Source organism: Lissotriton helveticus, chromosome 4_1 (assembly GCF_964261635.1).
Source record: "Lissotriton helveticus chromosome 4_1, aLisHel1.1, whole genome shotgun sequence".
Lineage (NCBI taxonomy): Eukaryota > Metazoa > Chordata > Amphibia > Caudata > Salamandridae > Lissotriton > Lissotriton helveticus.
In genome coordinates, this window is record NC_136063.1 from 673,827,545 (window position 1) to 673,844,050 (window position 16,506).

Below are 16,506 nucleotides of genomic sequence, written 5' to 3' on the forward strand. Positions count from 1 at the left end.
TGCCCTCATTGTGTTAGGGGCTTACAAGTACACTGGATTGGAATAAGTATAACACTGGCGCATTAGGGGTATAATCAGAGGACCCTCGTGGTACAATGCCACAACGATACTTTGGCCATATTCATGGGTGGAGTTCCAAGGCCTCAGTGTTTAGAACTGTAGGGCTCTATCCACAAGGGGATATTTACAAGGGGTTCCTAGTAGGGTTGGCTCAGCAGGTGGATCAGTATGATATTGGAGGTATAGCCCTTGGGTCACGAGTATGTCAGGGAGTTCCAGGGAATGGCGTCGTTAAGACCCTCAGTGGCTGTAGAAAGGCGATATATCCATTGCTGTTCTTTACCCAGACGTTTTTGTGAGCCGCTGCTAGAGTTGCTGGAAATAGAAAATTTGACAAAGATCTAAAAAAATTCAGTTATGCAAAAGTGTATCCATACTCAGAAGAGGACTACACACCGCAAATCAAGGACACCAATATGTCCAACTCTTCAGGTGATGATAGTTCTATTTCCAGCAACTCTAGCAGCGGCTCACAAAAACGAGGAGGAGGAGGAAGAGGAAGAAGAGGACAACGCTGGCCTAACAACTGGCAAGGAGGGCAACAAGGCCCCTTCTGCGGCTTCCCACCAAACTTTGGTCACATGCAGAATCCCTATTATGGTTTTCCTCCCATGTATCCCCCGGGACCAATGCCAGTATTCGCAGGCAACCAGGGCCCACACATTCCTTTTTTAGGACAGGGCCGAAGAGCTCAGGGCCGACGAAGACCAAATCAACAACACACGCAGGTCCACTGGGCCGAGGAGGAGAACCCAGTGAGCTCGAACACACGCCAGAAGGCGAAAGAAGCAACACCAGGACCGAGCAAACACTGAGCCCCACTGACCGACCATCACTGGTATTTAATCTATCCAGCACCCCACTGTCCCACAGAGAACAGTCAGTCCTGGAAAAAGGACTGTCTTTTGTGCCAACCACCAGACTCGACAAATTTCAACTACATGTTGAACTGGCGCAATTTTTCAGAAAACTTAAATTGAAATCTTTCTTTGAAAAACCAACTCCAGAAATTGAGCAACCCCACGAGAACCCCAACATCACGGGCCTCAGAACCAAATCCACGTTTGTCCCTCCTCCCTCCACCATCCCTCCCGAAATCACAATGTTTGAACAAGCTGTATACAATGACATTGAGAACCTCAACCCCACCAAACACTTCAACAATCTGTCCTGGGAAGACAGGCAAACCATACAACGCCTACAAAACAACCCCACACTGGTCATAAAACCAGCTGACAAGGGGGGAGGCATCGTCCTGCAGGACAAGACAGACTACGACACTGAGTGTCGCAGACTCCTAAGCGACAACAGGAACTACCGTAGATTGGAACAGGACCCAACCGAAGGACTACGAACAACAATCCATGCACTTGTCAAGAAGGCAGCAGATGCGGAGCATATTTCCAAACAGGAAGCAGAATATTTATGCCCGGCACACACCAGGACCCCGTACTTTTACACAGTACCCAAGGTACATAAGGGCAAAACTCCCCCTCCTGGCAGACCTATCGTGTCAGGCATAAACTCTTTGTTGGAACCACTATCACGATATTGTGACTTTTTCCTAAACCCTTTGGTGCAAAAAACACCCACGTACATAAAAGATACCAAACACCGTCTACAGGTCATAGACAATATGGATTTCAACCCTGACACACAACTTCTGGTAGGGTTAGATGTGGAGAGCCTATACACCAGTCTCCCCCAGGATGCCACCTTGAAAGTCCTCCACGACATCCTAATGGAATCCCCTTGGCCCTACCACACTCCGAGGGATTTTATACTAGCATGTGCAACTCTGGCTCTCAAACAAAATTATTTTGAATATGAAGGCAGCTTCTATTTACAAACGAATGGTACATCCATGGGCAGTGTTTTCGCCCCAAGCGTGGCAGGATTGTATGTACACCACTTTGAACGCACCAACATCGCTGTGGAAACTAACCCGTTCAATCATCACATCCTGAAATGGCACAGGTATATTGATGACATTCTGGTAATCTGGCAGGGATCTCAGACCGACCTTGACAGATTCATGGCCTGGCTTAACACCAGGGATCAATACTTGAACTTCACCAGCACAGCAAGTAACCACCAACTTCCCTTTCTAGATTTGGACATCACAGCCAAAGACGGGACCCTGATCACAACAACATACTACAAACCAACCGCGAGGAATGCATTGCTCCACTTCACGAGCTTTCACCCCCGCCCTCTCAAAGAGAATATACCATTCGGCCAGTTTTTACGCATACGGAGAAACTGCACCAACATGAGTGATTACAAATCACAATCAGCAGACCTGGCCACTAAACTCGAAAGTCGTGGCTACCCCAAAGCCATCATCCGTAAAACCCAGAAAAGGGCGAGAAATCAGAATCGCGACGCTCTTCTTGAGACCATCACAAAGGAGGATCAGGAACAACCCATCACCTGTGTTACTACCTACAACACAGCGTCCAACGAAGTAGCAAAAATCATTAAAAAACATTGGAGGATAATCAACTCTGGACAGAGAAAATGGGACACACCGAGATTTGCGTACAAGAGATGCAACAATTTAAAAGATCAACTGGTGAGCACCCGACCCAGACCACAACCAAAACAACCAATGAACACCGTTCTGAATGCATGGAGACTGCCCAAGATCACTGGACACTACCCCTGCAATGACTGTAGTGTGTGTCGCCTCACTACACACACCAAAACCTTGAACCTTGAGTCCAACAAAATCTGGACCCAACGCAACCACACCAACTGTAACTCACGAAATGTGATATACCTTCTCACTTGCACGTGTGGCCTCCGCTATGTGGGGATGACAACACGAAAAATTAAAACCAGAATAACTGAGCATCGAAGCACCATAAGATGCAAGAAAAATGTGAGCAGACTAACTAACCACTTCATCACCCACTGCCATACACCCAATGACTTAAACTGGACAATCATTGAGCAAATCCCTGAAAGCACAATTGATAATGACAAGAAACTTCTGGGTAAAGAACAGCGATGGATATATCGCCTTTCTACAGCCACTGAGGGTCTTAACGACGCCATTCCCTGGAACTCCCTGACATACTCGTGACCCAAGGGCTATACCTCCAATACCTTCCTGATCCACCTGCTGAGCCAACCCTACTAGGAACCCCTTGTAAATATCCCCTTGTTGATAGAGCCCTACAGTTCTAAACACTGAGGCCTTGGAACTCCACCCATGAATATGGCCAAAGTATCGTTGTGGCATTGTACCACGAGGGTCCTCTGATTATACCCCTAATGCGCCAGTGTTATACTTATTCCAATCCAGTGTACTTGTAAGCCCCTAACACAATGAGGGCACTAATCATCCGCCAGCACATGCGCGACTATACAACCCGCGCGCACTCCCCCAACGCACATGTGCGGACATAACACTACCGTCCACACATGCGCTTTACGAGCGTCTAGTACCACGCATGCGCGAAAGCTCGCCACTTCTCCTTACGCACCTGGGCGCCCTTGCAAGCGCAATGACTCGGCAGATCGAGTCTCTCTACCCTTTCCCCTACAATGCAGATGCGAACAATTATTCAATCAACCACAGTATAAAACCCCAGCAGCAATGGCCATTACTTACCGGTACTGCGAAGGAGGCACTACAGGTCCAAAGCAGGCTCTGCCCAGTAATTCTGTGAGTATGACGAACCATCACCTTCATCACGGGTAAGCGCTTTTCTCTCCCACAGGTCTCCTCATTCTAAGTGGCCAAAACCTTTTTTCTCCCCCACAGGGCCAACCCTTGCCACTTCACAGCCTTGAAGTAGCATTCTACTCAAACTAGCGTAAGAAAGAGTTCTTGCGTTTTCTTTCCTTTCTTTTCTTTTACCACTCATGCACTAATGTTGTGAATACCATGTTTTAGCCACTCCACCCCCGAACTTCCAGTGCGAACCTCACCATAATGGTACCACCAATACCATTACACTGTAGCCGCTTATAGCCTGCACCCACATCGCTATAAAGTCGGCAGCCAGATGTATATAATGCAATACATTCAAGTGACTCTCTTTTCCCCTTGTATGTTTTGTCTTTGTCCTTACATGTTATATGTACAGGTGTTTTGAGAAGGGAATCCCCCTCTCACACATAGAAAAACACTTTAGGGCGTGTATACACATAGTCTGAATTACACACCCACTAGTTTTAATTACACACACATATTTTAATTCGTCCTGAAGAAAGCCAGCATATTCATAAGGCACTGGCTGAAACATGTTGACCCGTCTCAGGATGTGGGAGGTCGTAACTCGCCTCTAACATCCAACAGCCTTATTTTTAACCGCTGACGGTGGCCCAGGTATTAAAGTCTAATTCACCTTCGGGTACTGGGACCCCCGCCAAGCCGTTTTAATCCACATCCCATAACACTCTTCACCGCACACTCAGCAATATACCTGCTCCACTGTAATCAGGCGTCGAAGCACACCCGGGACACGTTAGGTGTCACTGGGTGGGCCCGATGATGAAGCATGCCACCAACTAGGTTGGTGGGTGAGGGCTTCATGAGCACACCCACCAGGTGCCACTACCCCCTGACGAAACATACTTGAGTCCTTGAATTAAAAATTAATAATTTTTGTTAACCCTTTTTACTCGAGCTAGTCTCCTCTTGATTAACTTCACCCTTAAAAGCTAAACATCTCAACTTTGTATGCTGTGTAGTTATTTGCTAATGCTGGGAAAGAAGACCCCCTCCCTACCATGAAAGAGGAATTAAGCAACTTAAAATTCAGTAAAACTGAAGTTAAACTTCATCATGTAAACACAAACATTTGTGACCATTTTTTGGGCAGTGAGCATGGTTAAAGTGGTGATGTTCGCGATCCTAGTCTGCAGCTTTTCTTTGAGTATAAGTACTCATCAGTGGTGTAAAAAAGATGGGATAGGTGAACAATGCAGTTTCAAATGGAAGAAGCTTATTTAATGGAAAAAGTAAACAAAACATGCACTGTTTGTTTGTGGAAGGTTTTTAAATTTTTAAAATTTTTTTTTAATATAACTTGCCTACCGATATCACTGGGAGTTTAATTTTATCCAAAAACTAGAGGTTTTTAAAAGTGTTGCCATATTTCCGCCCTCATAGTGCACATATTATAAGCATTGAAATGTACAGTTGGTATCGTTGCTGGAATTAATTTCTAACTTTCTTGTCATGTATTTGTGTTTTGGTCAGCTTGATTTTTGATTTTGCAATCTGGTTTCTAGATATTTTTCCCGTTGGCATGTAGCTTCTTTCTCATGAGGAAGGTACTTGATTTTCTTTCCCCTAGGAAATGTATGAAGTTGCCAAGAAGCTTTGCTCGTTTTGTGAAGGCCTGGTCCATGATGAGCACCTTCAACATCAGGGTTGGGCTGCTATCATGGCCAATTTAGAAGATTGTACGCACTCCTACCAAAAGCTCCTACTCAGGTTTGAAAACGCATATTCGGGCTATCTACAATCTATAGATGACATCAAGGTGAAGCTTACTAAGTAAGTGACATTTGTAAAAAAAAAAAAACATTTTTAAAATAACAGTTTGTGCCGTACATTTTGTACTTTTAGTATCTTTGGCACAAACTAATGTTGACAACTTTCAATGCTATTTTCTTTCTTAGAACAAACTGACTCCGATAACCAATATATAGTTGAACATATGCATAAAGTAATGCTAAATTATCCATCACGTTCTACGTTTGTAGCCATTGTTGTGTAATGCTAAAGAAAGTCACACTGAGCGATGCGAGTATATAATCATAAAACATTTGAAAATTACACTGTTGTGATGATACAACATTACATAAATTGGTGGAAATAAGCTATTAAATTAAACCACCATTAAATAATAATCAGATTTATGTGTTTCTCTAAATGATTTAGATAATCCTAATTGCGCTTGACAGGTCATGTTTCCTGGCATCTATGGCACATGTGTTAACTATATTATAAAATTATAGTGTTGGCGTCATCTGAATGTTGCTCAGAAGTGTGCATTTTTTCACCTCAAATACACCCTTTTCAATTTTGGTATCAGTATATTAACTAAAGCAAAGCAAACACTTCAAATTTAGTAAGCTAGGGTGCACACAGGAGAGATACTGTCAGATAGCGAGTGAACTTTCAGTAGCTCACAGGCTACTCGTTGGAGAAGCCCAATTTAAAAACACACTCTCTGAAGTCTCCTACTAATCCTTATCTGTAGACAGATGCTCATTTTCAGGTCGAGCCTAGCGCAGCGTGCAAGCGCTGCATAGGAGATGACTTCTTGGAATTAGTCTGTACATTTTGAAAAACTCAAATGTTTCCAATGAGCACTCTTGCATGTTCGGCATACACCTTGCGGGAGCGACCAGCGGTGCCATCTGTTTCCAATTATCGCGCCCGCGCTTGCTTACATTTGCCTGTTTCGCGATCTCGTTAATTGGAAACAGATGGTGGTCGCGTTCACTTTTGCGGCCGCACTTTTCTTCTCACCCTCGCCCTCCCTTGTTTTTTAATAAGCACAGCTCTCTTGCCACAGAACCACAGATAACACAGTGCAGAACAAGCAAAGGCAGCCAAGTGCAAGCGACCCTGACATGCACAAGGTTCAGAGTGCATAAGCGCGCTTAGTATACGGTAGGCAACAACAAACACAGGGTGCGAAGGAAGGAAGCAGGAGTGCAAGCTTCCCTCTCACAACACCAGTGCAGCTTGAAATATCCATAGGTGTTGCGCACAGGATACTGAAGGATCTTACACTAATAATTTGATACATAACACTTTTGCCATTTCTAAGCGCTGTAAATTGCAAATGTTACTACTACCCACTTAATGAACCTCGATTTACCATCAACGTATGAGTGGAAAGCTGCGTTTACCGAACCTGGATCCAAACTGCATCTATAGCTTCTACTGGTCACAAAACCCCTTAAACACAAACCATTGAAATAAATAATAAAAAATAAATAAAAAATAAATAAGAGACATTCAAGTCACCGCATTTATCAGGGGCAACATTCACATCAACAAGGCTTCCTGCCAGCTATCGCAGTGAATGTATGTTTTGAATTACAAGTTTGAAAACACACACTTCAAAATATTTTGATTCACAAAAATTTTACCATCACCAAGGGGACCGGCGCAATCCCTACAGTGGGGGCTACACCCAATAGGATTCTCTCAAGCAGGGGCAGTAGGCAAGTAAACATGCAAAACTGATAAACTGCGAGCAGCATTAAAAATAACGCTCTCAATTGCACACAGCACATGTAGTGTTGCAATATTTTGGGTCCTTACCGAACAAATAGCAGCGGTGCATTTTCACGCGCACACACTCCAGTCATGGGCCAGGCAGTGTCAGGCAGTTCCTCACAGTGCGTCACCGTGCCTTTAGTGTTAAGGGGCCGCTTGGCCTCTCTCCCACCACCCTCTCTGCAGTCTCTCTCCCGGGCACCAGCTGTGTTGATGTTTATTAGTGATGTGGACATTTGCAGACCAGGCAGGCCAACTAACTTAGGTGGCTCATCAAGAAGCACATCCGGCTTTCTTTTTCCAGTCCTGGAGGATTTGTCAATCACGCTCTCTCTTCAGTCACAACCATAATGGCAGGTATGTACAATCTTCTTGTACTGCAGCGGGTAAATATTTCTGTCTTCAACACACAGTGCACCCTACTTCTCCAAAAACCACCACAATAACAAACCTCGACACACTACCCCACTTTTTTTCTTTCTTTCAACAGCTGTAAGACGCTCCAACCGCACACTGCAATGTTTGATGGCCTTGCCACTGCATCCCACCCACAGGCTTAACAAAACGAAAATCTGCTAATCCTCGTTTGTCCAGTTTGACCCTTTTAGTCCTGCAACCACCATTCTCCCCGTGACTTAAAAACAGAAATCTGACTCATGTAATGTAATCTGGTGCTTGTGTAAAGAGCTCTAATTTGGTCACTTTCGCACAATCTAGCAAGCATTTGCATAGCCAATAGGTCTAGCTTTTGTGACCTTATATGTATTTAGTTATGCAGCACAATATCCTTGGTGCAAGAACTGTTGCATCGCTAAACACTTATAAGGTCCCAAAGGCGAGACCTATTGGCTATGCCAATGCTTGTTATAAAATTGCCCATGCTGCCCTTTCACTTCAATAGCGGCCGCGCACCCTTCTTTAGACACAGCTTGTCTAAAGAAAAGGGCGTGGCCTTCATGAATGTGAAAGTGCTGCATGGTCGTTAGTAAATAAAAAAAAAAGTATCGCTGTTACTATACTTAAAGCGGACCGCCATTAGTAAGTGAAAGAAAGAAAGAAACACAGCCGCTATAGTTGAAACGGACCACCATCAGTAAGTGAAATAAAAGCGGATGGCGTGCTGCGACCTAGGGGCTGGAATAGGGGCATATCATTAAACAAAATACTGCTCAAGCCAATAAGATAAATAAAAGGTCCAGTCATTAAGGGAGGTAATAAATGCAGACAAGGCGGTGCCAAGGAGAAGCTAACAAGTCTAATAACGACTCAGAAGCCTGCGTTTATGAAAGACAATGAAACAAGTCCATTAAAAATATGGGCGGAGAGTGGGCGGGGCTTCAAAGACATACTCCACTACTGCATGCCTCGCAGCAGCACATGCGCTGCTCAGCCTTGACCTAAAAATGATTTTAAAAGGCAGTTCACAAGAGGCCACAGAAAGAAAGGGTTGATGTCAAAACTGCTTAATGTCTTAATGTCAAGGGAAGAAGAGTCACAAACAAGCTAGTACTCCTGTCCAGGCCTCATTGAATTCATTTCTTCAGTTGGATAAAACCTATTGATCTTTCTATTTGTGCGGACAGTTATGCCAATGGCACATTTTGCTTTCCTCTACTCCTTGACATTGCTGTCATCTGTTGTTGAAATTTTTGCTACTTAACTCAATTTTCGATATATTAGAACTGCTATTTATTGTTGTAAGAAATGACTTAAATCTCTCAATAGTAAAGTGTCTTTAGTCTTTTTCTTATTTTTCAAAGGGATTATTTTGTTTTTGCATTATGGTTTGTCATATATCATGCTCATGTATCATGCTTGTGTATGCGATCTGCAAACTGAAATAGCAATGGTCTGATGTGTTGCCAAACTGGTACATTTACTCCTATTTCATTACCTTATCTGCTAGTCTGTACATCTTTCCTAGAAGAGCACATCTTTTGGTTGTATATGCTAATGTTTCTGTTTTTACTTCTTTTTCTCTTACAATTTTAAGCTTGGGGGCAGCAGTTTCTGTAATGGCCAAGATTCCACTGCTGGAGTGCCTGACCAGACATAGCTACAGAATGTGCCTAGGGAGAATGATCTCTTCTGCTGAACTCGAGGGAACTGAAAGTCTGGATACCGAAAAGTCTAGTGATGTGGTGCTTTTTTCTGAAGAACCTCAAATGAACAAGTTACATTTAACTTTACTTTCCAAGACAGTGGAACAATCTGCTCAGGAAGGCACTGACTCAGAAAGTGTTGGGGGACCTCGGGACTCTCAGACCTCTGAAGAAATTTGTGATGAAAATCTGCCTTCTTTTAATGTCTCATTGTTAGACTGGATAAATGTACAGGACAGACCAAACGATGTGGAGTCTTTGGTTAGGAAGTGTTTCGAGTCTATGAGCAGAGTAAGTACATTGATATGGTTTGTTTTTCAATAATTTGCATACTACCTATATACAAATAAGTGAGTTTGTATCGTATTTAAATTTATGTTCTTTCGTTAATGTTCACATATTACACTAGTCTGTCTGATCCTGCTTTACACAGTTATTGAGTAATGAAAAACTGCCAACTATACACCATCCAGTTAATTCAGTTCACTTTCAAATCACTTTGTTTATCAGGTGCTGTAAGTAAAGGCTTTGGGCACTTTACCACTTCAATGTGGATAGCTGCTTATTGACTACACAGCAGATCAGTAGGTTGGACGATTGTGAGGAGGATATATTTGATTTGGATTTTAAAAATAAATGGTTCACCTTCATCTTTGATTAGGAGATCATACGATTTAGAATCATGGTACTTCCAGGCCCAATAATTAAGTTGACCTTTTGCCCAGAATATAGCTTAACAATCAAGCTAGAGCACATGCAAAGCCTAGTAACACTTGGCCTCTGTTCCTTCATTACACCTTCCACAGTCCAGATTATTTTTTCTGCAAGGTTTTATGCTGACCTGGATTGGCTTATATCTCCTTTTTTCCCTCAACTTTTTGTATTTTTTCCTCTTTCCTAACTTTTTGGTATCGAGAAGTCCATGCATTGATTCTGCAGATTCCTTTTACTTGTAATAGATTTCTGCCCTGCTTCTTTGCTTGTTTAAATACATGTCCATATATGATGGACCTTTAAAGCCAAATGCTGTGGTACCATAAGGATTTTTTCAGGCAGTCCTTCTGGTTACTTTTTCCTCAAGGGGCTGTAGGTTGCAATAGTTTGTCTTTTCCAACGTACCGCTGCTCCTTTTCTTCTAATATGGTTTCCTGTGAATCATATACTGTATTCTCCCATGCTGCTCATGGGGGGGAAGAGAGGGGGGGGCTGAGCTTGGTTGAATATACCCTGCATGTGCAAAGTCCCAGAGAAGCTCTTCCTGACCACTTGCCAAACCTCCTCGAGGTAATATTTGGGCACTAAATCTTGGTTTTCCCAAAAGAAATTAAACGCTGCAGGTGGATAAAAGGTATAAACTTACACCTGAAGTTTAGACCAATTGAAATTTCAGTATAAACAAACATATCTGAACAGCCCCAATAGTTTCAATTTTGGAGAAAGTTTGAAAAAATTACAGCAGATCAATTTTGCTGTTCAGAGTACTTGATTTCTGACAGATTCTTCTAACAGGGGTGTGGAATTTAATAAAATATCTACTTGTCCATGGGACAGGTTGCTTCATAAACCTACTTGTCCTGTAACAAAATCGCTTGTCCCTTCAGTGACCCTATCCACCACAGAGTACTATACCTTCTCCACTTCATTCACTCTTGAGTGAGCCCCTGAAAACAACTAAGGTAATGCAATTTATGCTTGACAAATAAAATAAGCATGAGCATTGTTTTAATATGAATAATGTGTTCTCCAAATTATATGTTCTTTGTTTGTCTTTCAGTTGGACCCACGAATAATACATCCCTTTTTGGCAGAAGGTCGACAAACTATTGCCAAATTAGATAATCAGAACATGAAAGCCATCAAAGGACTTGAAGATAGGCTCTATGCTCTGGATCAGATGATAGCCAGCTGCAGCAGGCTGGTGAATGAACAAAAAGAACTTGCTCAGGTATTTGTTTCCGTTATCTTTGAACAAGGAACTTGGAATATGTGTAAACATTTGATAGTAATAGAAACCATGGAACTATATAAGTTGCATGGTTGTAGGCCACAACCTTAATGAGTCCCTACTTTGCAATTTGCAAGAACTGCTCACATCTGTAGATTTACTCCACTTTATATTGTAAGTCTTTAGTATTAGTTAATTTCCAGTGGTGTGTCCTTCTGTGCTCTGTCCTACCTTGTTGGTGTAACCATCATTGTGTCATTGTAAAGCCTACATCAGGCTGTTCTGATCACACCACTGCTATAAAAGTCAGTATTTTCTTTTGCAATTTATATATTTTTTTTTATTCATTCATTCATTTATATTATTCATTTTTTTCTTTTACATTACACGGTCTGTTTTTCGTTTTATGTTTCGCATGCGCAGTCTTGCTGGCGAGATCTTATGGCTGGCGATAAACGGCATCACCGTTTATGCTAAACGGTGGCCAGCCATTGGGGAAACATTTTCGGAGGGGGGAGGGGCTCTGAAATCACACTGCATTTCAGTAAAATAGGTTACCTTCTACTGTTCGAGTCCCACAGCCTATTCTGTGAGTAGTTCTGCGTTACTCGGGGGCGGTACCTTTGCACGGGCGAGGCAATACGTGGTGCAAAGTGATGCAAATGGCAGTGTCAATCAACTTTTGCAGATAAAAGTTTTGTGTGGTGCTGAAAAGTCGCCACAAGCACTCCACAAAACTGCTTTGGCTCACCTGTAACCAAGCACCTGTAGATATATGCAAAGTGGCTGTAAAGTTGAGTAAACTCTGCAAACACCATCGACTTAAGTCGAATGACCTGGCTTTGCATGGAATGCCTGATATGGTTGAAAGCAGAGTCAAACAATAGACAAAAATAAATCTGCACGATTTATTACACCTAACCCCTGTTAAACAAGCATTTACAATGCAATGGTCTCGGCATTATTATAGGTAGAGCTATGGCATTGCTCATGACATGTTTTTTTCTTATCATAAATAAATGGCATTGTCATTTACATTGCCAATAGCTTAATCGTTAAATAAATGGCATTGTCATTTACAATGCCAATAGCTTAATAGCTCGCAAATGCACAGAGCCCCACACACACAGAGCCCCACACACATATTGTCTATTATATTGACTGCCATGAATTCCAGTAATATAAATAAAAGCTTGTTTGTCGCCCCCCAATATTTCTAACAATCTGCAGAGAACCCATATTCCTATAAAATGGGCTCACTGCTTAGCCCCTTGCATTTATTTTAGTCTCATTACTATGGTTTTGGTTGAGAACCTTCATTGGAGTAGTTACAATTGTATGAAAAGATGATTGTAAGATCATTTATTCATAAATACGCTCTACACTGAAAGCTAGGGTAAGAACACGTGAAAAGAAACGCGTCAGGAAATTGGATGCATAACTCTTGTGACTGAACCATTCCCAAACCATGTTCTCCCTTCAGCCATTTCCCAGGAGTTCCCACATTCTGCACACCCACTTTTACACCTTGTGGAACGGGCAACATCTTTACTTTGTACGCAGGCGCGGTCAACAAGAATACGATGAATAAGAAGACGAAACAGGATGAATATAAAAGAAGACAAAAGTAAAATCAATACTAGGCAGGCGGATAATCCCGTGTGGATTTGCTGGATCTCAATGCACATTCGAAACTAGCGTGCTGCCAAGTTATTTTATTCTAGCAGGTCTAGACTGTAAAATATCATCCCTTCACTAAGTGTACAACACTACAATGCAAAATACAATGATCGTGTGGACTCGCACCCCTGGGGTCAGATGTGCAGTCTATGGTTTAGAGACGGCAAGTCACCTGCAGGAACATTTTTGAAAGTAAAACTGGCACATCAAAAGCAAAGAAGTCTCATTTAACGACATTTACTCAAACTAGAAATGTTCATTACTAAACAAGAGCCAATGGATGCTCTAGCTGCTAAACAGCCCTTTTCTGCGGTCAATTTTTTTCATAGTATATAGATTTCAGTGTTATCAGTGTCTAGCAATAAAACATATGCATTTTAAACAATAACCATTTTCTGTCACAATAGATTTATTCAGGTTTCTTGATCGGGACAATATCGGCACACAATTCCAGGCAAATGTAGGTATACAAATAAATATTTTTTTTTAACTATTTAAAACGTTCAAATAATACTTTCCCTCTTGGATGAAAAGGACTCGATTCTTAATGTAAAACGTCGGTTTTGTGAATGAAGCTAGAAACATGGATATTCAAGGCTTCTTTCGAATGGCCGTGTGTGCAGGGTCTGGTTCCCTGGATCCTTGCAAACCCATGTTCCTTAATTTTTCACAATGTATTGGCTCCAGCCCTTATCACTTCCTTAGACTAGGCTACCCAGACGTTTCAACCACAAAATATATATTATATATAGTATTCAGATTTTTAGCAAGTGTGGCATTTTCTTAGTCAATTATGGCTAAGAGGCCTACTTTTGGGGGAAAAGGGATTTTGTTTTAAAGTATCAGCATCCTTTGTAATGTTAAAAGTATTTCATCCATCCACGCATTTCTCATTCTTTTAACCTACAGTATGGGCAACAGAGTAAGGCACTCTGAGACAGAAAAGGTTCATTCGGAGTGCGGAGAAATCAATGATGTTGCTACGTTGAGGTTAATTGTATTGATGATGAGATGAACATGTCATTATGGCATAGATTAACCGTAAAACCTCCCGCTCGTGTGTTTCCTCGTAGCACCTTCATTACTACTCTAAGTACCTCAGGACCTGATCAAGTCCCAACACAGCGCTTTGGAGACCACCAGGTGTTTCAGTTTACTAGAGTTCTCAGGAATGTTTTAGCAGTCAGCATTGCCAGTTAATAGAAAGTTCCCTGCAAAAATCTTGCTTTTTTGATTGGGCCTTTATACAGGTCCTGATGTGCAGTGTGTCACTAGTCCACGTGGCAGGGAGGCCTTTAAACCTTAGAACAGCAGAAGTCAAGTTCAGTTTCCACTTCCTTGAAGGAGAACAAAACATTGTGTTACTGCACAGTAACATGCGAACATCACAGGGTCTTTGCGCGCGTCTGTATGTATATATATATATATATATACATACATATATATATATATACATTATATTATATATATAAACACACACACACACACACACACACACACACACATATACACACACACACACACACACACACACACCCACACACACATACACACACACACACACACACACATATACATATACACATACATTCTTTCCAAAATTATCCCTGTCAGGAACCCTGTTTTCAGTCTTCAGTTTCTTTATTAGGATCCACCACTCTGCACTAGAAGTAATCACAAACCGATTGATAATTGTTTCCACCTCATTAGGAACCGAAAGAGACAGGCGAGAAAGTATTTTCGCCCTTCTATCGGACCCTTCAACAATGCCTCTGAACTGAACTGAGCTGAGCACCAAAACTGACTCCCGAGAAGGAAATCTGTTGAAAGGTTTTTTTTGCAGCTGCAAAACTTTCCACTGCCGTAGCCAGATGTGACGTCTGCCTGCAGCACGGGAAGCAAGTCCCCCCGGTGCCCGAAGTCTTAACAAAGCCTTGTCGCAGAGAAAAGGAACGTTTTGGAATCGCAGATTCTAGGAGGATTGCATCCTTCGCTGTCGGGAAGCCTGAATGTTTTTAACAACCCAGCCTATTTTATACTACATCGTTCACGGAAACAGCCGTCTTCGCCTAAAATACAGAAGCTAACATGCCTTTATAGGGTCGTCTGCACAGCTTTTCCACAGATAAGAAGGAGGGAAACAGACATTCAAGTCGAAAAACATCTGTCTTAAGTAGCTTTCGAAATGCCCAAGAAAAGCTCTACTTTGTTACTAACTGTCCAGAAAGCACCCATTTAATAGCTTAATAACTACCAGTAAAATCTGTTGCTTGAGTAGGTTAATTTAAGGCCAGACAAGCCACAGATTTCAGTCGATTACCAGCAGCCCTTACGAGCCGAACACAGGTTTTGCAAACAGTTTCGATATTTTTGTGAGCTTTCTGCCACCTTTCTTTATCAGACTTCATTACTACTCTTAATTTCAGAAAATGAGCGCGACAAAGGGGAAAATTGCTTGAGGTTTGTCAAGTGACATCCCACACACTGTATAGCATTATATATATTATTTGTAACTTTTATTTCAACAAGATTCAACAAGTATGTTCAGCAAACCGGCATTCAGATGCTAGTTCCTAATAAAAACTTTTGGGTACCAGACTTTATTTAACAAAATAAGCACTGGATATAGCAGGTCAACCATCAGCAAGAAAAACGGCACTCACCGGCTGTTTGGGGAGGCGGCGGCTCCTCTCTGCCGCGGGCTGGGCTGCTGGGCTTCTCCGGTCGTCGGCAGCTGGGGACGGGCTTCTTCTCCTTGCCGGGCAGGAGCGCGGGGAGACCTCCCGTCCGCTTCCTGCCTAGCCCACTGTACTTCCGGGTTGCGGCTACGATTTTCGGGTGTCCTGGGCTGCGGCGGTAATGCTGGGCTGATGAGGGGTAGGCTCCCTCTTTAATTTAAATATACAGCGGGGTGAGCACCCGATGGGGGGGATCCCCACGACGGGACTTCTTCCGGCAGCGGCGGTGGTCGGGCAGAAATGGCTGCCTCAAAGCTTCCGAAATTTTTAGGATTGGGGGCGTGTTTTGCTGTCCTGAGTGACGGACGACGTCACGAGCTAAAGAACAGCAAAACTTACGCCCCCAAATCCGAAAAAGACGGGGCTTGTTTGGAGTGACTCCCTTCTCTTCCAATGGCTGGCCTCCGTTTAGGAAGCCAGCCAATGGAAGCGAACGCAGCTGAGAGGCGGGTTTAAACTGCCCTACTCCAAACCATAAGATCTCCGGACCGGAAGCTGCGCTTTGCGCAGTTTATAGGTCCCTCGACCTAAAAATAACACACCATGCAATGTAATCATAGGCACTTCTCTGCACATAGAAATATGTACGAGAGGTTGTCCCTTATGTCCAGATTGTAGCGCAGCTCACCACTGGCTTGCCTTGGCACCACTCTGCAGAAACAGCGTTTTGTCTGGGTGAACATGAATGATCTCATCATTGGCGAGCAACTCTTGGTAATTATGGTG

The 16,506-nt window shown here is 42.8% G+C and overlaps 1 protein-coding gene across 6 annotated transcripts in view; it reads left to right on the forward strand.

The window, feature by feature from the left end:
- RB1CC1 (RB1 inducible coiled-coil 1) overlaps window positions 1–16,506 on the forward strand; it is a 647,143-nt gene that overhangs the window by 223,605 nt on the left and 407,032 nt on the right. For all 6 annotated transcript variants that reach the window (XM_078687307.1, XM_078687311.1, XM_078687309.1 and 3 more), the window contains 3 exons: window positions 5,373–5,575; window positions 9,309–9,708; window positions 11,192–11,362. In XM_078687307.1, coding sequence (XP_078543433.1) covers window positions 5,373–5,575; window positions 9,309–9,708; window positions 11,192–11,362 — 774 coding nt within the window. The remainder of the gene's footprint in view (window positions 1–5,372; window positions 5,576–9,308; window positions 9,709–11,191; window positions 11,363–16,506) is intronic.